The sequence below is a fragment of the Amphiprion ocellaris genome, chromosome 19, assembly GCF_022539595.1.
Source record: "Amphiprion ocellaris isolate individual 3 ecotype Okinawa chromosome 19, ASM2253959v1, whole genome shotgun sequence".
In the NCBI taxonomy this organism is placed as follows: Eukaryota; Metazoa; Chordata; class Actinopteri; family Pomacentridae; genus Amphiprion; species Amphiprion ocellaris.
Genome location: NC_072784.1, coordinates 15,438,867 through 15,463,004, shown reverse-complemented (window position 1 = coordinate 15,463,004; position 24,138 = coordinate 15,438,867). Strand labels below are relative to the sequence as shown.

Sequence of the window (24,138 nt, the reverse complement as noted above, 5' to 3'; positions counted from 1 at the left end):
CAGAGTTATATGATGATCAGCGTATGTTTGTCTGTTAGCAACATTACTCAAAAACAGACTAACGAATTTGGATGAAATTTTCAGGGAAGGTCAGAAATGACACAACGACCAAGTGATTAGATTTTGGCAGTGATGCAGCTTATAGTCTGGATCTACGGATTTGCTAAAGATTTCCATATCATTGCCAGATAGCGTCACGGCGTCATTGTAACCATGGCAACATGTGAAGACTACGTCAGCTGCCTGCTGACGATCACATGATTGCGATCCTACAACAAATCCATGACTGCGGACTTATCGGGACTTATGCATCAGAAATCGTGCAACGACTGAGCAGCCTTGACGGAGTACTGCGCTCTCTGAGTGCTTGTCTTGTTAGAAATACAACTATAGTGCAAATTACAGTGACACGATAATATTGTTGTATTGTACTGTGGTGTAATAGATGTATAAAGTAGTTGATACTTAGTTCCCTTAAAATTGCAATTAAGGAAGTGATTGAGTGATTGACTAGAAATCAGACAGAAATTAACAGATGTCTTTAAATCACTTCATCCTGACTTTCCATCTGCTCCTTCATCACGTCAAGATTAAATTTTGTTCATCAGTTTATTACAAAAATCTAATGTCCTTCCATAACGTCTACTGAGCTTCATATTTGATGCTGATCAGTAAATGCTAATGTCCTAAGCGAAGACACAGTAAAATTGCTGAGTATCAGCAGTGTCAGTATGAGCATGTTACACTGCAGAAAGACTCCTGCCAGACTTTTCCTCCGCCGGCCAATCAGAACCCAAATCAGTCACCGGCTCCGACATAGACGCACCATGACATTAGCATTTAGCTCACAGCGCCACTGGACCTGGTGCAGCCTCACAGAGCTGCGAGCATCGCTGCAGACTCTCAGTGTTTTTGACCTAAGTCCTTTGTCACAGAGCTTATTATATTCTTTTGTGTGACTGCACAGCTCCATCCAAACAAACAGCATCCGATGCATGTTATTTTTAATGTATCGACTAATGAGCACAAATGCAAACCGCCTCTTAGACAGCAGACAATCACAGTCATGTTCTGACTGTCTCACTTTTTACTTCTCTCATCCCTTCACTGTGCTTTGGTAAACACAAGTGCTCTGTATGTCTTTTACACATCACATGCTGTCCTTGTTTTGACTGGGTATTCAAATGCCTTTTTTTTTTTTCTCCAGACTTCTACTTCTCGTTGCCACTTGGAGCTGCCAACATGAAATGAACAGCTTTAAATATTTTCTGTGTGGTATTTTTTGATGTTGCACAATAATTTTTTCCTCCCTTTCTGGTCATCTGCACAAAAATCTTTCAGTTGGGACTCTCAGAAACAAATCTGAAGCACTTGCAAGATACTCAACTTGACTGAGCAAACTACCTCAAAATAGGCAATACAGAGCAGGGAAAGCTTATGAATTAGATATGAAAGGATACAGGATCCTGATAACATGTTTAAAATCCCTGCGTAATCATGCAGACAGGAGGTAGCAGTGACCTTGGGGGGCTCCAAATTCTTTTGTGGAAACTCAATTTATTGCACAAAGAATGTTGCTGGAAATAATGGAGGAAAATGCACAATGACTGCTGAGAGTCTCACAGTCTTTTAGCTCTTTGCAAGGAGACAGCCGCAGGCAGAAAAGATCTTATATCTTATGTTTGTTATAGCTAGCCTGTGATGTTTTTTCATCATATTTTCAAGTTGTGATGTAAAGGAAAAGGTTGTCAGCCAGAATATGAATTAGGATGCTTTAAAAAAAAAGAAGAAAAAAAAAATCTCTCAGAAATTAGCAAGTCTAATCTGCTCAAGAACTTGCTCAAGTGTTTTTCCAGTTTACCATGTGACAAAAATATCTGTTTTATTCATGCATTGTTTAGGAGACCTTCCTTTTATTTATTTTAGTTTTTTGCAGGATTTTGCATCAGCCACCATGCCAGCTTTAATCTGTGCTGTGAAGCTTGTTTAAGATGTCACAGCACATATACCATCCCCAAGTTTCAAGACAGTCGAATCAGTTTCTGAGCGTCAATATCTTTCTCTCATATCTTGACACCAGCCAACCAAAACTCTCATTTGAGATCTTATATTGATGTGCAAACGCTCCACTGGCAATAAACCGAGCTCTGACTGAGAATTCAGACAAAGACAACTGAAACTTCTAAGAAACTTTATATGGCTTCACATTATAGGTTTTTAGTCGAGAGATGCACCATCAAACAACGTCCAGCTAACGGCATAAACTTAACTTTTCCACTTTTCCCTTAGTCACACTGGGTTTTTTTGTACAACATTATAGGTGTAGTTTAAAGGCTGACAGCAGGGGATGAGAGATGAGCTCAGGAATCAAATTGTCCTGACACCTTTACATAAAAATCCAAACCAAACTAAAAATGTAAAAAGGTTTAGCCAGAGGTAGCTGCGTCTCTGAGCCTGATCTTTGAGCAGATACGTTTTATTGTTCTTTCATGTCATGCTCAGGGCTTTATTAGCATTTATGAACAGTCTTTCATGTGAAATTTCCCTCTCAGAAACTGTAATATTCCTTTTGGAATAGTGCGACGCCGGCGGGATCGCTCTGCAGCGCACCACTTTTTGAATTTCAGGCGTCTTTGGTAAAACAGTTATATTATTAATCACACGTAACTGAAATCAGCACGGGGCTGGTTTCCATGGTGATTTTATGACATTTATTTAAGTTGTCTCTCAGGGTGAGGATTGTTGCGGAAAAACAAACCCTCCTCCTGTTGTCTGCTGTGTCATGTCGAGTCAGAGATCAAATACTTTGAGCAAACATCTTGGTATCAAGGTGCCCTGAAAAACAGAGGATCAGAGGAAGACAAAGTTATCTGAAATTCAGTGACCGACTTTCCTGTGATTTACAGTAGAGAGGTGGGAGAGATGCTTCAGCAGGATCCTAAAGAAACTTTTTACTGCCTGGTGCGTCACGGATCCTCTCTAGGATTGAAGTGCTGAGAGAGGCATTAACAGACTGCTGCCTGAAAAACAAACCTCATCCAAAATAGAAGCGTTGCCGCCCCACCAGTGTGCCAGACATAGAGCGCCAGCTTTGAGCCGAGCAGAGTGCCAAGGCCCGGCCTTGATATCTTAGACCCCACTGTTAAGGAGGCTCATGGGACGCTGTGTAGCTCCAGTTGTGGCTTCCTGTTGGTGGTTTGCAGAGACAATCGCTGTAATGATGGTGTCCTCATTCGTTTCTGTGGCTTTAATACACTTTGCTGCCTCAACTGTACCTCCCTGGCAGAGCTCAGAAACCTTTTTTAACATTTAAACAGGAACCCTAATGAAGACACAGACCTGAGAAATTATTGAAATGGATGGTTAAGATGTGAATTCTGCCAAAGCTGAATTATTGCTGTGCAGCTGTGTGCTTTAGTTTGGCAGAGAGAAATTCATGCCTAATCTGCCATCTCATTAGACACCCTTGAGCTTCTAAAGTAACCCAGATCTGGGATCCTGGAACTTTGATGTACTTATCCTATCAAAAGCATTTTTGTCTTGAGGCCGCCCCTTTCAGAATTTTTTAAGCCCAATTATTCCTCATGATCTCTGAAAAACTTACTTATATTTATCTCAGCCTCACTGTGTCTGTAAACCATGGCTCATTTGAATCGTGCTCTATTCTCCTGCGGAAATCCAATATTCTCTGTTTTGCCAGAGGCGAACCCTACAGAACTCATGAAGAGGTGCACAAAGCGACTTTGCCTCAGCGTAGTTTCCCTGTGCGGGTACTTGTGAATGTGTGTTTATGTTATTAAAGCGAAACTGTTTATCTAAAAGTGGAATTTTTGTGCGGTTTCGGTATATTTATAAAGGTTTCTCATGTCTATTTGTAGAAACTGAGTGCATAACTCCTGCATGGCTCTATCAGAAAGCAGTGTATTGTTGGATAGATGTACATATATATAAAATATCGTCACATTTTAGATAAACAGAATGATAAACAAGAGCCTCCGGTTATGTAAAGAAGTGATTATTATTTAGTGCCTCCTGAGGATTCAGATCACACGATGAGGCTCTTTAAAGAGTTTCCTCCTGACTCTCGGCTCTTACAGCCGTGACTATCCAAACGCCGCGCTGCTGCTGTTGTATGATATCAAATAATGAGGATGTACAAATTAATTTACATAATTGTTGTTTAATTGCAGCAGCCGACGGCGATAAGGCTGCAGCAGCCCCTGCTGGTAAGTGCCTTCATGACATGTAATCTGAGCCCACAAGCTGCGCTCCACAGATCCAATTTATTTTTAAGTTATGCACGCAGTAATCAGCTGCTTTACAGTTAACTAGAATCACCACCGAAGACTAATATTTAAATAAAAGCAACTTATAAAGATGGCTTAATTTCCTGACACATTTTCTTCTCTCTTTCTCGTTTTCAGACCAGAAGGGTAAGAAAAAAAGCACTGCATTAAGTGTTGGTTTGTCTCTGTGTCCCGTAGATGTAAGTGTCTATAGATCATCGTCATCATCATCCTCATCATCATCATCATAATCATCATCACTGTCGTCCTCATTGCCAAAATAATGTGTTTGTTTCTACTCATTCAGAGGAGCAAGCAGAGGAGGAGGGTAAGACTTAAAGATGAAACAAACACAGAAGCGGTGAACTTCTGTGGTGATGGGACTGAGTGTGGAGATGCATGATCCCCACTGTGTCGCTGCTAGACACGAATACACAACACACAAACACACGTGCACGCCATAGCAGTTACTGTTCAGTGCTTCTGAGCATTATTATTATTAGCATGAAATTCGGAGTTTATTTTCAGCCCATAGATTAAATCAGGTGTTAAGATCAGGGACATACTAGAAAGTGTATAATTCACGGGTGAACATCACACTGTATGTATGAATATGCACTGTGTGACTGTGTCTATGGATGCGACTTGACAATTTCAGCTTTGAAATACTTAACATAGGCACATACTTAATTCTTCGTACGCATGCAGTACATGCAAATTAAGTCTCTGAACCCACAAAACCTACCAGCAGGCTGAAAAGGCATGCACATTTTTAGGAATGTCAAAGTTACACCATTTGTCAGAGCCAGAAACTGTAAAAGCAGAAAGAATCACTGGATTTTAAATTTCTGTCAATCTGTTCATATGAGACGTATTATACCGTTAAAATAATGATCCAAATCTAAGCTTAAAATTGTGCTGTTTGATCAAAATCACTCCATTCTATGTGTCTCAAAATAAATCATTAGCAATAGTCAAATGCTGTAAAAAGCAAAAATCCAGAGACTTTTAGGCTGAACTGCAGGCAGTGTAAATGAAATTATTAACAGTAGGCAGAGTCACAAATGATTTTCCAGTATTAGTGACATCTGTGATCACTACAAAAATGTTTTACATTATTCAAAAAAATTGTAATTTTCTTCTCTTTTAAAGCATTTTAACCGTATCATACTGCAAAAAAAATGACATTTTTGAGTTCTCTCTCCTTCTAGCCATAGTTATACTATTTCCACAGATTTGCAGGACTTTATATTGTGGTGAAAAATGAACCCACAGTGAGTAAAAATGCAAAGCGAGGAAAAAAAGTCCAGACATTGCTTAGAGGGTTAATATGTCCCATTTGTCCTTTGGTGACTATTGTAAAGTGTCACGAGTCATGTTCACATCCTCATTTAAATAGTATATATATACATTTTTAAATGAATACACTGAGAAAACCTTCTACTATGATGGAATTAATTAACTGCCTGTTTATTTAATGTTTAAAGTATGTTTCACTTCTGTTTGTTTTGACATCCCGTTGAAGGAAACCATTCCTTATCCAGACATCTGTTATAGTCTAAACATTAATACTTTACCTGGCAAACAGCAGCGGTTCTACCATTTGTGCTTGTGCTCAATAGTCACACAGAGAGAAACCATTTAAAGAGCAGCCAGTTTCTCCATCACTAGTACTCTTGATAGCCACAATGCAATGCAGCCCAACACCACCAGGGTTTAGAACAAAGGTGACGTGTTCGAACAGGCTCCATTGTGATTACTGGGTTTGGCTGCTGCCTTCACAAGCTACACTGGCGGGAAATCAAACATGGAGGACATCGCTAGTAATTAGGACAAATTATGTCTTTAGACTATTTGTTGGGCAGTTTCCTTTAAATGTGGACAAACAGACAGGTGTCAAATTAAAAGACAAGACAACATAAAGTGTTTTAGTAAGCTACAGTGCACCTTGGCATTGATTGTGGACACCATTAGTCTAAAAGATATTCAGCGTTTTGGATATAAATGTTTCATTACAGGATAAAGATTATCACTCAGAACAAATTTATGTAGATTTGCAGCAATTCTTTCCTCTAGGTGGACACATAGCCCCAAACCATGCAGTAAAATGCCCCCTATACAGCATAACAGAGCCACCAGAACCATGCATTGTATAGTCGAAGTTTTTCCTTTAATATGTCACTTGTCTGTACTTTTAGATAAGTGGGATCACAGTTTTTCCAAAATAATTTCCCTGATTTCAAAGTTTCTGGAACCATGCACCATTTGGCATTAATTAGCCTATTTAAATTTTAATTTTATGGGATTGGGCCATATAGATTTATCAGACTGAATATCTGTGGAAATGACTGAATTCTACTTTCACATGTTTTAAACAGATTTAGCAACACATTTTAGCAACCAAATGCACTTTTCTGTATGTTCATGTTGAGTCTGAGTGGTACACACAGATATTTCTGTCTTTTTGGATAACTGTGTGCGTCTGATTGCCACTGTGGTCAGTGCGTTTTGCAGCCTGCTGCAGATTGCAAGATGATGCTGTTTTGTATGTGTGAGAAACACGTCTGAGATTAATTGCGGACGGCAGATTGTTCCTCTCATTTTAGTTCCCTGTGCGGCTGAAACTCCTGACCTTTCAAGTCCAATCCATGTAGTTGAGGGCATTACAGTCGGCTAAAAGGGTAAAATTATAGTGTGTGGGTGGAGCAGCCCACTGCACTGTGTGTATATGTATGTATAGATCAGGTAGAATCAGATAATGTAATTGTTTCTGTCAGGCATCATATTACAGTGTGTACATGGCTGCATGTAAAGATTTCCTCTGGCAGTAGCACATAATGAGTAATAAATAACGAGTCCCCTGGGATTAAATGCTCTCACTTGTGCATTTAAGTGTAGAATCTATTTGTGTTACATGTGCACACTTTTAGCTCACCTTGCTGGATTAAATGTCAATTTATATTATGGAGCCACTGTAATAGAGGGCAAGAAAGTTGTGAAGTTGTGTTTCTGAGTGTGTGTGTGGGTATGTGTGTGTGTGTGTGTGCGTGTGCGTGTGCAGTCCCCGTCATTCAAGATGAATTACTACACAAACTTTCTGTGGCTCGCTGAGAGTGATTAAATGTGTGTCTGCAGGTGCAATGATGAGGCAGAGCACTGCGTTATACTAATGCTGCAACTCATTTACACTCCGTCGCTGTTTTTAACAGCCAACATGCCCCAGAACAGACGGTTATGAGCAAAGATCAGTGAAAAAGCAAAAGAGTACTGTATTTTCTTGTAAAGTTACAGTGGAATACTTCCATTTGTACCAGTTCTTTACTGTATTTTTACAAAGTTAAAGTTGTAATTTACTTTAAAAATGAATTGCTGCACAACCGAGTACGATTATACAGTTTACTTTATGTCCTCTTTCATCATAGCTGTCGGTAAATTACAACATTTTCCTCTTTTAAAATGTACAAACTACTGTGATTTGCAGACATACACCATAAATAACAGTTTGACTCCATATTTATAATAAAAAAGCGACATCAACTTTTGTTTAACATTTAAATGTGCGTATACCACTAAAACACCTCAAACAATGAAAGATAAAAAAGAATTAAAGTTATCTGGAACTTTTAAGCAAATGCAGAAATGTATGACCAACCATAGTCTCTTGAATGTATTTGACAAACCAAGAAAAAAAAATGTATTTGAAAACTAACAAATTTCCTTACTCTTACTGTTGACACCGTCAAGTATTGACAGCATCACTGTTGTTTCTGGCTTCAGAAAACCAAATCAAACTTCACAGTATTTGATTGTATTTTGGAGAACCAGAACATGACAGTCAGAGTTTGGCTGTATTTTTAAAATACAGTAATTTATTCCAGTGTAACATTGGATCTGACAGAAGACGGCTGGCGCAGAGTCAGTGTGCTCATATGTCCCTGACCTTTTGTTTAACCTGCCATCGCTTGTTCGCAGCTCATCTCATTTGCCAGTGTATCCTCTTTCCCTCCGTCGAGCTCACGATGTTTCAAAAATCTGCTGCTGCCACCTCCATCCGATCTCGCCTAGAATACGTTCTGCCGTCTTGTTGGCCTGGTGGCCCTGACAGCATGACATAGATCAAAGAAATTGGCTGCAACTTTTATGATATGATGTTACTGCAGATTGCGGTCTTGGCTGTAATTAGCAGCGCTTAAATGTTGCACCTGATTTGATGGATGACTCAAATGGTCCCAAATAGGCAGAACGTCAACAGTGACAGAGGCGTGATGCTGGACAGTCATTAATCAAAACGCTTAAAAACCCATCACTGTGCCTCAAAGTTACATATTTACATATTTTTTCATGAAAATAATCTCCTCCTTCCTTGAAATAGTGCTTTCTCCATGCACCTCACCCCCTCCCGCTGCAGCTCAAGCACACCAGCTCACCAATGTCTCTACTCAAACTCTGAAAAACAACTCTATGCTACACAATTGCAAGTTGCAATCTGAGTGTGATTCAGCCAGAATTAAACCAGAAAAGTTTGAATCTGTGTTTTTTTCTGTGATCCTCACATTGAAGTTGTAAGGTAGAAATGCTCATGTATGGCACTGAATCCTTATTTCACTCATGATACGCCGTCCAGCATCCAGAAAATACCAAAATACCAAACTTGATGAATAATAGAGTTGTATGAAGGCTGGCTCTAAATATAATGTACTTCTAACAAACCTCAGGTGACCCAGCTTGAGTCAATGACAGACTACAGTTTTGAAAGTCTGAGGGTTTGGAGGTAGAAAGACATGAGTTACCAGACCTCAACAACTCCTTGTGCTTGAAGGTGGCGGTTTAAGGGTGTATTAGCTTATCTGCGGGTGGTTGACTTGCATTAGGAGAGTTCATGCCACATTAAGCGCTAAGTTAGTTTAAACACAAGACATTTGTGCTCCAAACAAAAAGGATGTGCACTCATTGAAGGACCTAGGATCCCTGAGTCATCACCATACACACCAGTGAGCATTGATTCCTAACACATCTCTGGGGTCATCAGGTGGAAACCTCCCTTCAACGGTGTTTCGCCTATTTAGTCCCACAACACCTCCAGGAGGCTCGACGGTGAACTCTGGTGTCCCAGATTCACCCCCCTAGTACCAGTTCACACTGCTCCTACACAATCCAAACAGCACTGCCACGTTCAACTGACCCAGGCCCGTTTAGGAGATGCTCCAGGTAGTGACCAGTGCCGATGCTACCAGTTAGCTAGTGCAAGATGCTGAATAGCTAGTGCCAATTGCTAAAAAAGTGACAAAGAAACTATACTTATGAACCCATCTAAATGCTAATGCTAGCTGCAAGACTACTACCATGTCCATAGCAAACTTACCACTGACAAAGAAACTATACAAGCCAGCTCATCAAACGTGCTAGTGCTACATGCTAATGCTAACCACCAATTGCTAAGTCAAGCTCACCACCACAGAAACTATACAAGCAGACTTCATCTAAGATGCAAGTACCAATTGCTAACTGCTCATTGCTAATGCTACCTAACAAGAAAAACATACAAAAGAAAAAGACAAAGACACAGCCACTACTTTACACCACAGACTTACCTGAGATGGCCACATGGTCCCAGAGAGACTCTAACAGGCCACGCCCCCACCTTATCTACACTTCCTCTTCCTGGATCTCTGCCTATTGGGAGAGGGGAAAAGAAGGCGGGGCAAACAGACAGAAGGAGAGGGCTTGTCCTCTGCCTCCCTCTACTCCCTCACTGTCTCTATTTCACCTCCCAACTATTATTACTTCTCCTAATCCATATCCACTGAGTAGATCTAGCAGCCTCATCTGACATGTCCCTCACCGTCTTCCTCAGACTCTGCCGCTGCACTCCCAGCTCCCTCAAAAGTGAAACAGCTGTGCAACAAAGCCCCTACACCCCACTTCAACCAAATTATTACTCTGTCCATGCGATACCGTTGCTACCAAAGGTACTGTAACTATCTGAAATGTTCTCATTCCCAGAGCATTAAAACCTGTCAAAGCTTGCTGGTGTCTCAGAGTCGCACAAACCGTCTTTTGGTGTTGGTGCCACCAGCGTCAATATATAGCAATATTTCAACAGATATATAGTTGTTCTATACTGAAAGAGCCTCATGAGCAGGTCTGACGGGTGGGGATGAGTTAAATTACAGAATTTTCACCAGGCAAGCTTTGTGTTTCGTGATTAGTCATTACTTTTTCACTCAGTTCTGTCTAGTTTTTTACGAATTTGGTTTATGGTTGGGTTCAGGAAAAGATCACGGTTTGAGTTAACCTCATGCTTCAAACTTCACATTACCTGAAAAGTAGAACATTTGCTTGTGGTCTAATTGCGTCTAATTCTGCGGATTCTTGTAGCATCTCCACTAGAAACCAGACACTGAAGTCTAAAATGAACAGTTCCTTTGCACAGCATGAAAAAGAAAAGTTTTGTTGTGGTGCCAGTTAATTAAAGTCCTCAAAACAGCAGCTTTATGTTCCCCTTACATTATATATGTGGCTTATATTGGCCTGCTGAACTGTCTGGGTTAAATAGGTTTGTGTTTGTGGCTTTACTCAGCTGTTAAATTAAGTGTTTCGATGTATCTCTAAATTTATCAGTATAACTCACAAAGGCATGAAGCTCAGCATTGTTCTGTCATACTTGTGTGTTTATGTACAGTCTGCATTTCCATGAACCGCTTACAGCACATTATATCTGCATTACCGCTCATTTGGTGCTGCTTAACCTGTGCTTATTCTTCATTAACGGATGTCCAGGCTGCTGTAGGTAAGCGCTTTGCTTTGTCATCATCAGTGTGAGTCTGTGAATGTGTGAAGTGTGTGTAGGTGTGTGTGCAGTTCCAGCCTGTGTGAAGATGTTGTCTCAGGGAATGAGGCTTATACATCGTCTTTAATCCGATCTTTGTTGATGCCGTTTCATTCATAATGACACGCGCACACACACACACACACACACACACACACACACACACACACACACACACACACACACACACACACACACACACACACACACACACACACGTGGGAAGTGTTTTAACCCTTCGCTGTCCACACCACTCATTTCCAACTATTTCCTTTCATTCAGCCAGCAGTGAGCCTAGGGATGGTAAGGAAAAGACAATATAATATATGCCAGCTTGCTTGTGTGCTTTGTGTCAATCGCTTTTGGGTATGGGACTGTAATTCTTCCTCCATGAAGCCTGGGATTGCTCTGGTGACGGCCATCACTGTTGCTTTAGATGTCAGCTTTTTGACTTTTTTTTGCAGAGCTACAGCCTTGATGATTTCTGGACATCGAGTATAATAATAATAACTGCAATAACTGTATTTATGTCACAGCCAAAAGTGACAAACTGCCTCATAGTAAATAGATAAAGGAATCTAAATCAAAAGGATGAAACCAATGCAAAGACGCAACTTAAAAGCAACACAAGTCACAGCAAATTTATCAGATAAGCTGTCAGATGAAACGAGATGACAGTAAAACAACAAAATAAAATACAAATTTAACAGAAGCTTCTGACAGTGTATTTCAAAGTGGGTGTATTGGTGGTCCGATTGCTTCCACCAAAGCATCCGAGTGAATGTTTGTGTGTTTTAAAAGGGAAGTGAACTGATGAGGTTTATAAAAAGTGATATATCCTGCCTGTATGTCTGCTGGATATATGTCATGTGTATGTGTGCGTGATGACAGCTGAATATAACAGTGCAATTATTATTATTCACAGCCACAGTAATGATTCTGCTGTTAATGTCTTTACACTCCTAAATGCTCCATGAGATTTAAAGAATTAGAGTTTTCAGTCTGGTGCTGCTCAGATGATAAATTAAACTGTAAAATTGCAACTCCATACATACAGTGTTATACTGCTACAGTATGTATAGTGTTTTATTTTATGGGTCCATAATTATTTCCTAATCAGTTCCTAGGAAGAAGTATATAATTTGGCACTATTTTTTTTTTTTTTTACCACAACCCATTTTAGTTTAATTGGTGAAAGATTTTATACCCTAGACTCTTTTAGCTGATGTGTAGCAGGTCAACTGGAACTGCATTTTCTCTACAGACAAAAAAGGTAAAGATTAAAGATAGAGTGGCAGGCAGATCAACTTTACTATTTCTCTTTGCAACACAAAGTAAAAAAAATGTCTTTGGCTTGTAGCAAACATGGATATTACAGCAATACAAATAAAAACTACCTAAGGAACACTCTTCTTTCTAAAGTTGGTGCTAAATTACTATTATCTCCAGGAATGGTTCTAGAAATTATTACATAATTAGAAAAAATAAATGTAGTGTTACAGATTTTTTAAATGTGTTACAAATTGTCAAGAATATTAGCAGGGTCTGTGGGTGTAGCATAACAGTCCCTGTGGGCTTTTGTCCAAAATTTTAATTCCCCATTCTCAAAGCCAAGGACAGAGTCTGGAGCTAATTTAACTCAGAAATCTCATCTGAAACACTGAGCAGGTATCAAGAGTAACCGTGTACAAGTGTAAACATTCAAAAGTGTCCCCTGGGTTCCATTCCAGGATCAGTTTTACCCACTTAGCATTCTAACCGAAACCCTCTAAATCATCCTGAACATCTGAACTTGGATCTGTCCTCAGGGGTACTTTTGATTAAAAGATCAAATTAACTGAGCCCATAAAAGCAGAGAAGAGGGAGGAAGAAGCGCCGACAGCATGGCTCTCTGAATTTATGGAGGCGAATGACCTTATCTGACATGTGACCCTGGATCCTTTCTCTCAGCGACTGGTCTTGGCCAATGGATGTCCACACAGGGCCCTACTCACTCTATTTGTTTGGTGGTCCCATGTGCTTTTATCTTCTTGTGCTTGTCTGTAAAACCTTATTTTCCTCTCAAACCTGCACTAAATGGTGAGAAACCAGATACTTTATGCAGATTATGTGTAGTTAACCTCTTAACTTCAGCCCAGGTAAAGTGATTTTTGAACTTGTTGTCTTGTTGAAGACATAACTCATTAACAGTTGTTTTTTTTTTTTTTTTTTTTTTTTTTTAAAGAAAAAAACAGGATTTGTTAATTAGAGCCAGAGGAAATAAAGATGTGTTTTTTGGAGTGTGAGAGCACGTTGATTTAATGTGTGAGTGTTCCGTACCTGAAGTCAGGGTTATCATCGGGCCAATTAACGCTTGTGTTTAACGGCGAAGCTCAGATACTGTACAGACTGACGTGTTCCTCGCTCTCTCTCTCTGTTTCCCCACCTTCCGATGCAGAGTTGCCTCCTGATGGTAAGAGAAATGAATATGTTAGCGTCTCTGTAAAGCGTATCAACTGACAAGCAAACACCCTAGAAAGGTTACATCAATTTACCTGCAAAAGAAACAAGTGAGCGGATAAAAGAGCAGCTCGTTTTTTATTGCCAAGATAAGACCGTACAGCTTCAGCTTATGTTCTGTCGGGGTGGCAGATGATTGCAGAGAGTCAACCTTAATATCAAGTCTTCAGAGGTGATCTGAGGAGCTTCTTTATTCCCTGTTGGCCAGTCTGGCTCCTCGTCATTTATCAGAGGGTCCCAAATGGTTTGTGCAGCGTAAAGATAGAATGTAAACACTCTGGATATTTTTTCTAATGGAGAGACTGTTGCTCAGTTTTAGCACTAAATACTGATAAAAAGAATTAAACCCCTGAGCTCAAAGGATACAATTTAGTGGTTTGAGATCCTCTCAAGTTTCCCCAATGATCTATCAAAACAGGCATTTCACTGTAAGAGCACCAGGATTAAGGAGATGATCTGGTGGTTTGCTTGGTCGTCTTGTTCCCTGTTGTTGTCTCCAGTCTGTGTGGCGCCCAGATTGTGTTTTTCTTGTTTTAATTTGTCCTCTGTGCTCCAACACCCACCACAGAACATGCACCAGGGGAAGGTCCTCAGCTGTCCGAGCTGTCCGGCATATTCGTGGAGAAGCCGGGGAGCGTCACAGCAACAAAAGGTCTGGCACAATGATCGGCCATAAAAGCCCTGAGTTACATCCAAAATGAAAGGAGTGGCCGCTTAGTGCCAAATCGTGGCTGTAATTCTACTTTACTTTACATTCTGTACTTCATCTATTTTAATTAATCAATGTGTCTCGTCTTTGTTCTTGGCAGGCAAGGACGTCACGTTTGTGGCTAAAGTGGATTCCTCAACCCTGACGAGAAAGCCTACAATGAAGTGGCTGAAGGGGAAATGGCTCGACCTGGGAAGCAAAGCTGGGAAGCACCTGCAGTTCAAAGAGTCCTACGACAGGAACACCAAGGTACAAGGATTCCCATGTGTGTTTGTGTTAATGTACAGCCAAACTGCATCCTCAATCTCATCGTGAAACATGCAGTATTTTGACAGCGTAGGAAAGGCTAGCAGTTTGACCATAAAGGCCTGATTGGTCAGTCTCCTCTGAACAGTTGATGTAGAGATGTGTCTGCTACTAGAACTCTGTGTGGTATTTTTCTGGGCTCTAATCTGAGCTGCTGTTAACTTGTGATTTCTGAGGCTGGTGGCACAGATGAACTTATCCTCAGCAGCAGAGATGCCTTTTGGTCTTCCTTTCCTGTTGCGGTCCTCATGTGAGCTAGTTTCGTTGTAGCGCTTGATGGTTTTTGTGACTGCACTTGGGGATACATTCAAAATTTTTGCAATTATCCGGACTGACTGACCTTCAGTTCTTAAAGTGATGATGGACTGTCATTTCTCTTTACTTAGCCGATTGGTTCTTGCCGTAATATGGATTCTAACAGTTGTCAGATAGGACTGTCAGCTGTGTCCCAACCTGACTTCTGCACAACACAACTGATGGTCCCAACCGCATTAAGAAGGCAAGAAATTCCACAAATTAACTTTGACAAGGCACACCTGTGAAGTAAAAACAATTTCAGGAGACTACCTCATGAAGCTCATTGAGAGAAGGCCAAAGGTTTGCAAAGCAGTAATCAAAGGGTGGATATTTTGAAGAATCTAAATTCTAAAACATATTTACAGTTATTTCACAATTGGTTTTTTTTTGCTCCATAATTCCATATAACCTGCTTCATAGTTTTGATGTCTTCAGTATGTATCTACAATGTATAAAGTAGTAAAAATAAAGAAAAAAACCTTGAATGAGAAGGTGTGTCCCAACTTTTGACTGGTAGTGTGCATGTGTGAACCTATTTATTTTCATGCGTTTTTAGCATATCAACCCTCTTCTCTCTGTCAGATCTACACTTACGAGATGAGCATCATCAAAGTAGTGGATGGAGACGCAGGTGGCTACCGCTGCGAGGTCACCTCCAAAGACAAGTGCGACAGCTGCACATTCGAAGTCTCGGTGCAGGGTAGGTCTGGAGACAGACACTTAATCACATTATTGTCATCTTCCATTCAGCGTATCCACCATTACTATGTAACTGGCTTTGTCAGCCAATAACTCAGTGAGTGCGATGTGCATTAGGTCCTTTCATTTAGTGGCCTAGCGAGGTCATCAGTCCATTATTCCTTTGCTGCTGAAGCCCACTGTGTAATGAATTAACGTAGCTGAGCTCTCACCAGCCTTTCTCCTTCTGTCTGCTTTCAGCTGTACAAGAGGACCAGCAGGACAACATCTTGGAGGCGTTTAAGCGATCGTGAGTGTCAGTGTCGGCGAGGGTCTGCTCAACATGTCACCCGTCACACAGTCTCCCATATGCTGCTGTAGATCGCCGCCTCTGGGCATCTGTCACTCTCCCCCAGTGTCTCTGCCCATGTGTCTTTCTATCCCTCACTTATAGTCGACTTTGCACGAGTCGGTCTGTCTGCCACCTCTCTCTTTTTGTCACGTCTCAGTGCGTCTGCTGCTCTGTGTTTTGCTTCACCTGGAGTCCCTCGTGGTTTGGTTTTGGGATCTTATGTATTTCGTCACATGTCTCAGTAACAGTCTCTGAAGGGACTTTTTTCTTTTTTTTCCACCTCACTGTTTCCCCTCACTGTCTATTTCTGTCTCCGCTCCAGTCTGTGAAGTGTGTCTATGCATGCATCTCATGACTGTGTAGCTTTTTTAATGAGTTTTAAAAAAAAAAAAATTCAGCTGCATACTGTACTTGTGTGTACGCATAGTGTGACTGTAAATCAGCCAACACCTTCACACTGACACCTTGAGTATCCATATTTATAATCTGTGTTTAAAAATATAATTTCCTTCTCTCATTAGAGCTCAAGCAGAAAGATGAGAAACACAACATGCAAAAAGACAGCATCAAATTGTGGTTTAGACAGGATGTCAGTGTGCTTATTTGCAGAATGCTGATATGAGGAAGAGAAGGTGAAGCAGAGAGGCTGGTGTGATAAATGAAAAGTGAAACGTTGGTTAAAACTCAAATATATTGCTGGAGAGATAATGCATGTGGAGGTCATGCAGCTCAGCCTCCAGGAGGTAAGTATGGAGGATCAGATTTCGCTCATTTGTGTGTTTCTCCGAACATGTGTTACAGTTTCACAACAAAATACATGAGATCTGACAGCATTCTTGAGGATGTTAAGTCCTGCTCACTCGTTACTTTCTGGAATTTTATTTATTCCAAACTTTAATGTGTGTTTTATGTCTGAAATAACCCGAGCTCTTCATCGTGTGCCCCAGGCACATCGGGCTGTTTTTTCTTCTTCATGTTGTGTCTTCGCTGAGCGGTCAGCCAGCTGAAAGGGCTTCAAAGGGAAAGAGAAAGAGAAAATATTCAGTGGAATACATATCGCATGTTGACTCTGCAGTCTGGGAGTGTTTTGAGAGTTTGCATTCTTTATATATCACTCTATGTTTTATCTTGACAAGGAAATGTGTACAGGTATATCAGTATTGAGACTCTGAAGGCCAAAGTAATGGATTCAACCATGCATGAAAAATGTGAGCTAAGACACAGAATTAAGTGTGCATTAATTTCAGGGTGAGCCAAGACTGACTCATGTCGTTGCTGCAACATAACACCAAGAAAAAAAAAAGAAACATTAAAAAAAGGATGCCAGTAGCCATAGAAGTCAAAGTGGTTAAGCTTCATCCAGGCGAAGGCTGGTTAATGCATCGCAGCGTCAAATGTGTGCTGCTCAGTGCCGTAACCTTCACAGTCTGCACTCACACATTCCTCTGAATCGTTGTGTGTTTTTCTGTCACTCCACATTTGAACAAGAAGCATTTTTCACATTAAAAGTTTCGCAATAGAATTTTGTGTATCGCGCTCACTCAAACCATGAAGAGGAGCTCATCACAGTAATCGCCTGACCTCAATCTTCATGTGAACTTCCAGTCCGTTTTTTTCACGTCAATGAACTGTTGTGTTGAAGCAAAAACATCCTGCAGTGCCCTGCTTCCATCATTCGGTGTTTAATGATGGTGGCTGTCTGTCGCAGTGCTCCAGAATCTCTCAAAAGTGCCCAAGTAGGTTGAGATTTTCCAATTGTTGTGGCCACAGCACAAAACTAACATTGTTTTCATGCTCATCCAACCATTTGGTGGTCATGTGTGCCCTGCCAATGAGGGCATCACCACCCTGGGAGGATTTACTCCCATCAGGACGGCAAGGAGACCATGGATGAATGTTATCCTTGGATGAACCATTCATCCATAGGACAAGCATGATCACTCACAATGGCTTTGAATTTATTGGCATTTATCTTGCTCTCCGAGGGGTTCAATGAGCCTCAACCATGCCAGGAAAACACACTCCACGCTGTAAAGGAGCTGCCAAAACCATTCACAGTGGAAAACAACGAGCACTCGATCCTGTAGACATTTATTGGCGTGTGCCACACACAGTACTTGTCACCTTGTTGAGCACAAGAGGGCGACTGATGACTCAACACCACACAACAGTTCTCCCATCACTTTACACTTGCAAATGTGCATGTGAGGGGTAATAAAGGGTTTTTATGTAGGGGAGCAGACCCATAGTTTCCCCCCAGTATTGTCAGTATAATATTCTGCATGAGACTGACATTTATTATTGACTCCAAAGTCTGTACAACCATTCTTTGATCCCTGTGACTTGTATATAGCCTTCCTTTTGGCCACATTTGTGCTATTATCACCTTAAGACGGCCTTAAGTCGGCAAGAGTTGCAGGTTGATTTACCACCGTTTCACCCATTCGGAAAACAGGAGGACAAAACTGATCTGTGACTTAATCTAAGTTAATGATCAACCCAGATTATTTGATAGTTTGAGGGCTTTACAGATCAAGTCCTAAACCAAATTGCTTGCAGAACCAACAGGGGCACCCAGTAACGCCAAACACATTTGATTTTTACTAATGAAAATGCAGATGGTTAAGCTAGCTGAGCTACATTTAGATACATTATTAAAACTGACAGCATCTTCCCAAACATTTTGTCCTCCATACTCGTTTAGCCTTTGCTTTTTTTCTCTCTCTGCAAAGTATTATTAGAGTTACAGCAAGCTCTCGCACCACAGTCCCCATTTTGTTTATATCTGTCTCTCCATAAAATCACAGGAGCCGGTGCACTGCTCCTTCTCCATCTGGTCCAGTTATCTTAATAATATCCTGCAGCACTGTGATGCACCATTATTTTCCAGTTTTGCAGTGTGTGCATATCTGAGAATAGTTTCACCTTGTGTGAGTGATGCAGCCCAATTTCTAGATGTGTTTGTAAAACTCTTGCAGTTTGGCTCGGCTTTAGCCATACTTTAAAACTCGCTCAGTCTGAAGTTTTTGCTTTTGTTTGATCCACAGCAGCCAAAATTAGGGCCGTAATGGGCTTCCTGGCTGAGATTTCTTAAATAATTAAATGTTATTTGCTTAATGAACCGCCTTCATGACAAATCATCTGTTTTCAGCCTCCTTTGTTTCCCTCCACACCAAAACACTTACTTATGCTGCCTGTAACACGTTCAGTGTTTGATGCTAATGATGTTCGTGGTGCTCATTTTTGTCATGTTACATGCTGCTTGTCTATTGTGATTTTTGTCTGCCAGTTGAATTTAGGGCATGATGGTAGCTTGTAGTCCTCATCAGATGCTCTCCTCTATGCTCTCTATGTGCTCTATTTTTGCTGAAACAGGCTGAAAAAAGGGTAAGCTTTAATTACAGGCACGAATTTATTGCAGATCCGCTGTGCTCAGTTGCATTTGTTCATGTTGTTTTTGTTATTATTGTGGTTTTAGAGTTTCTGGGCTTATTTTTGGTTCTGAGCAATTTGGAATAAAAGGGAATGTGTTGTTGAATGTGGTATTGAAACAACTTCCTGTGGGATGAATAAAGCTGATCTTATCTTGATCTTATTAATGCTGTTTTTCTCACTATGCAGTAGCATGGGTTAAAAATATGATGAAGCCCGGATCTTTTCTCTTTTAACTCCAGTGGAGATGCAGGTGAGGATGCTGGCGATCTGGACTTCAGTGCACTGCTCAAGAAAAGGTGAGATTTATATTTTCAGAGTTTCAGGTTTATCTGTCGCAAATTTGGTTTGCCCTCTGTTCATTGTGTTATTCACCACTGTTCATCAGAGCGAGGAAACAAGAGGGGCCAAAAGAAGAGGTGGATGTTTGGGAAATTTTAAAGGCAGCCAAGCCCTGTGACTACGAGAAGATTGCCTTTGAGTATGGCATCACTGACCTGAGGGGCATGCTGAAGAGGCTGAAGGCGATGAAGAAGGTGGAAACCAAGAAGAGTGACGGTGAGGAGCGAGGGAAGAGACAGGAGAGGGGTTACGAGGCGAAGGCAGAGTGTGCATTACGAGTTAGACAGAAGGCAGGAAAACGAGACCTCTCTTGTGCAGTAGGCTGTAAATACCAGCAGCGCTTAAAGGCCTCGCGGGACACGTTTTATTGCTGGGACAACAGGTGGAATGTGTGTTAGCTTATGCTTTCTGCTGGTTGGCACGTATGGATTACTTGGCTATTAAAGCAGTGGTTGAAATATCCTAACAGGATATTCTCTTGTCAGCTTTCCTGAGGAAGCTGGATCCAGCCTACTCAGTGGACAAGGGCAAGAAGATCTCGCTCACTGTGGAGGTGGCCGACCCCGACGCTCCTATCAAGTGGTTCAAAAACGGACAGGAGATCAAACCATCGGCCAAGTGAGCCACTGTACACTATATGTGTCTGTGTGTACATAAAAGGTGTTTGTGTTCTGGGCCGTAGTGTTGAGCGAGAATACAAATATACTGATAATTGCTGTCATTTAATGAGGTTGCTCACCCATGGCTTGTTGTTAAAGACACAAGAGTAGTTAACACAAAGTGGCCAAAGATGTAATGTAAAGCTTGAACTGTAGGATTTAACATCTGATGACTTTGACACCAAAACAAGGCCTTCAAGCTACAAACTACAGACACAATCAATGTGTAGATGGTAGACATGAAAATTTTGAACAGGTTTCTTAAGTGATAATAGGCAGCTTTAACAATCAGTAACAGATCAATTGATTACACAACATGGACTCAGTGGACATCATTCTGTGTCCTGATAACACAGATTTAAAGCCAATCACTGACTAGTCACTAACTCTTCAAAAAACATGAGAGGTCTGTCCATTAGGCATTAAGTGTCAAAGGAGACTTTCCCATTGCTAGCAAAAACTCCCACAGTGCTTTCTCACTTGCTAACAAGGAACTGCTGGTGACTGAGTAACTGCCTCCTCGGGTTGCTACAATGCTAAAGAGGAAGAGGTTCCACCTGGTGGCACAATTTGGTACAACAGTTAATGTACAACACATTTTCTGATATGCATGTCCTTCGTCGCCTGCCTTTCAGTGAGTTAATTAGTTGTTCTTGTTATACTACCTGCTAATCACATTCCATATATGCTTAGTAGAATGCCATCTATATATTCTAGGAATGCATGACTAGTTAATAGAGCATCTTTTTAAGGGTGCGGAACGCCAACCCATTTGAATGGGTAACTTTTGTTAAAAAAAAAAAAAAAAAACAAAGAAAGAAAAAAGAAAAAAAGTAGCTCATTTTACAGTTGTAATAAAAGAGGGCATTTGTTACAGAGACCAAAACCATATTTGTTACCAGAATGTAAACATGCTGTAAATCTGTATATTTTAACATAGCCATCTACGGGGATTGACTCCTTTTTGATGCCAGCCTCAAGTGGCCATTCATGGAACTGCAGTTTTTAGCACCTCTACATTAACTTCATTTTTCCGTCTTAGTGTTTGCTGCTTGGGTTAATTACTCACTGCCATTTCAGCAGTTACTGCAGCCAGAAAACAAAAAACAACAACAACAACTAAAAGGTCACCAGGCGAGAACAGGCCACTCTTCTATGAAAAGTGAATTCACAACCAAAACCAAAATTTAATGAGTTTTTCCATCAGGTTTTATATAAAGCAGGGAGAACTCTCCATAAATGAAGGTAACAGGCGAGACTGCTGTCCGTTTCTGTGTTAGTAAGTCTTAATATCACTGAATTAATTGATATTTGGATCTCATATAAAGCTGTAAACAGAACTCTGACATAATATTAACTTATAATTGATGTCTAATTACACATCTAGTACACAGTGAGGAAATATCAACATTGGTTTGGTGTCACATTTCTGTGAATCCACTATTCCTGCCCCACATATAAACCAGTTAATTTAGAACTGTGTCTGTCCGCTGCTTGCTGCTGGACAGGTAGCTTACACTGGGTTCCGCTGAAAACATCTGGCTGCCGCTGCCAAGCCAAGGTCTCTACAGAACACGAGTGGGCGTTCCTCATTGTTCCACAGGGTCAGGGTTACGGTTGCGGAACGCCCACTTCTGTTCTGCAGAGACTCCTTAGTCGCTTCTCCTGGAAATTAGGTTGTTGAGAGCAGTAAAATCCAAACAGTACTGTTGCGAGCCAAAAAACTACAACTATGAACTGTGATCAATAAAAGAAAAACGGAAAACTGGCTACTGCAAACAACCTTTTCTCATTACACATATATTTAATTTTTTTTTCTGCATATATCAAAATGTTGATTAGATTTTTCTCAAAATTTCCACGAATTCAACACTTCAGAGGTAGCCACAATAAGTACATCATGTGAAAAGAAATGCAGCGTCTTCATCTTAGTTTGCAGCTCCGCAATGACCTTCAGAGGTGGACTGAGGCAAAAAAAATCAGTCCTGGCATTTTTGGCCCACAGTGGCCCAAAACATCATCGGTTGACTGAATGAAGCGGGGGATTAAGAGCCTATTATACATAGAAAACCCAGCAAACCTCTACCAGCAGCATATTTACAACAGTGGAGAGAAGAACTCACTTTTAACAAGAAGAAACCTCCAGCAGAACCAGACAATAAACACAACTTGTGTGTTTCACATAAAGTAAAAGTAACTTCATGTGTTTGCAGGAACATTGGGTGCTAAAGAGGGTGTTAGCCGGCTAATGAAGAGCAGCTGGTAATTAGCTGGAGCACAGCTGATTACAGGAGCTGTTCAGGTGCTGTGTGGAGACGAGGCTGTTTCTATAAAGGGTTAATTTAAAGCTCCTCTGGAACAGCTCTGACTCTGGTGGACATCTAACGGTCCATATATGTTATATTCAGGCCCCTTTAGGATGCTGAGCCATATCCAGTGTCTCCTTTTGCCTTCCCCTCCTCCTTCAAAGGCTCCTTTTGGTGTTTTATTGAAGAGGCTACAGCTGTTGCGAGTGGTATTTTTTCAATGGCACCACCATCTGCTATTTCGAGAAGCTTCATGCTGTTCATGGAAAGTGAAGCAGCCCTCTTCCTGTTATGATTAAGAGAGTTACGACGTGAGAGGGGACTTTAATTTTGCCCTGAACGGAGCCTCGGAGGAGGAGGTCTTTCCAGACTGAGTGCTGTGACCGTGGAGCTCCAACAAATCAAATGTCTCCGGTTGCAGACTGGATTAAAATGTTCCTGCTACAATCCTGATCTTCTTTGCTTCATATGAAACACACTGCTTCTATCGTTTAGATGTTAAAAAAAAAAAAAAACAAACTGAGCCGAAACTGCACAGATAAATAATCAATCTAGGTAGAAAAGATCTTATTACGACCAGTGGAGATTTAACATTTAAGCACACTGTAAAAAAATACATGTTTCTTTAACAGTTTTAAAACTGTAATTTTTTGAACAATTTACTGTTATTTTACAGATTTTCTCTGTTTTTTGAAAAAACAGATTTTATTTACATGAAACCTTTGAAAAAAAATCATTTACATGTTAATCCTAAAGAAAAAAGCCAAAACTGTAAATAATATCCACAGCAAAAGTCTGTATTTTTACAAATGATAATTTATTCTTTTACAATTGACCAAACTGACCATGAAATTCCAGTTTTTACTGTAGTTGAATCAGCAAAATATACCATTAAAAGCACATTTTTTGATGTCATTTTTTTTAAATTATCAAATTTTTAAATTATTTTATGATTCTAATAATAATTTTATTTTACATTTGTTTGTTTTTTAAGCATACTATTTAGTGAAATCACAAAAAATTGTATTCATTTCCATCTTTTCTGTAAAAAAACAACAAAAAACAAAACATGCACAAATCACATCAAAAATCTACATTTTCACATTATACGATGTATAGCCATTCTTTCTTTTACATTGTGTGACCATAAAATTACACTGTTTTACTGTAGTTAAATTGACTACATTTTTTAAACATGCTTTTCTGTCATCTTTGCAGCTAGATTTTCAACTTTTTAATTATTTTTTTTACTGATTTTCTACACTACATCAAACTATATATTAATCGTGCAATTTCACAAAACTAAAAACTAACTGGATAACTAATAGTACAATTATTGAGAGTGGTTTGATATCCATATCAACTAATACAATGGAATAACAGACATTTACTAAAAGTCTGTTTGGATATATTGAAAAAAAACTCATGCAGGAGGAGTGTGTG

At 40.3% G+C, this 24,138-nt stretch overlaps 1 protein-coding gene across 1 annotated transcript in view; it reads left to right on the top strand.

The window, feature by feature from the left end:
* The window catches only part of mybpc2a (myosin binding protein Ca), a 73,658-nt gene that overhangs the window by 17,943 nt on the left and 31,577 nt on the right, over nt 1-24,138 (top strand). The window contains exons 2-8 of the mRNA XM_035951147.2: nt 14,183-14,266; nt 14,424-14,572; nt 15,509-15,626; nt 15,866-15,914; nt 19,631-19,687; nt 19,777-19,946; nt 20,216-20,348. Coding sequence (XP_035807040.2) covers nt 14,183-14,266; nt 14,424-14,572; nt 15,509-15,626; nt 15,866-15,914; nt 19,631-19,687; nt 19,777-19,946; nt 20,216-20,348 — 760 coding nt within the window. The remainder of the gene's footprint in view (nt 1-14,182; nt 14,267-14,423; nt 14,573-15,508; nt 15,627-15,865; nt 15,915-19,630; nt 19,688-19,776; nt 19,947-20,215; nt 20,349-24,138) is intronic.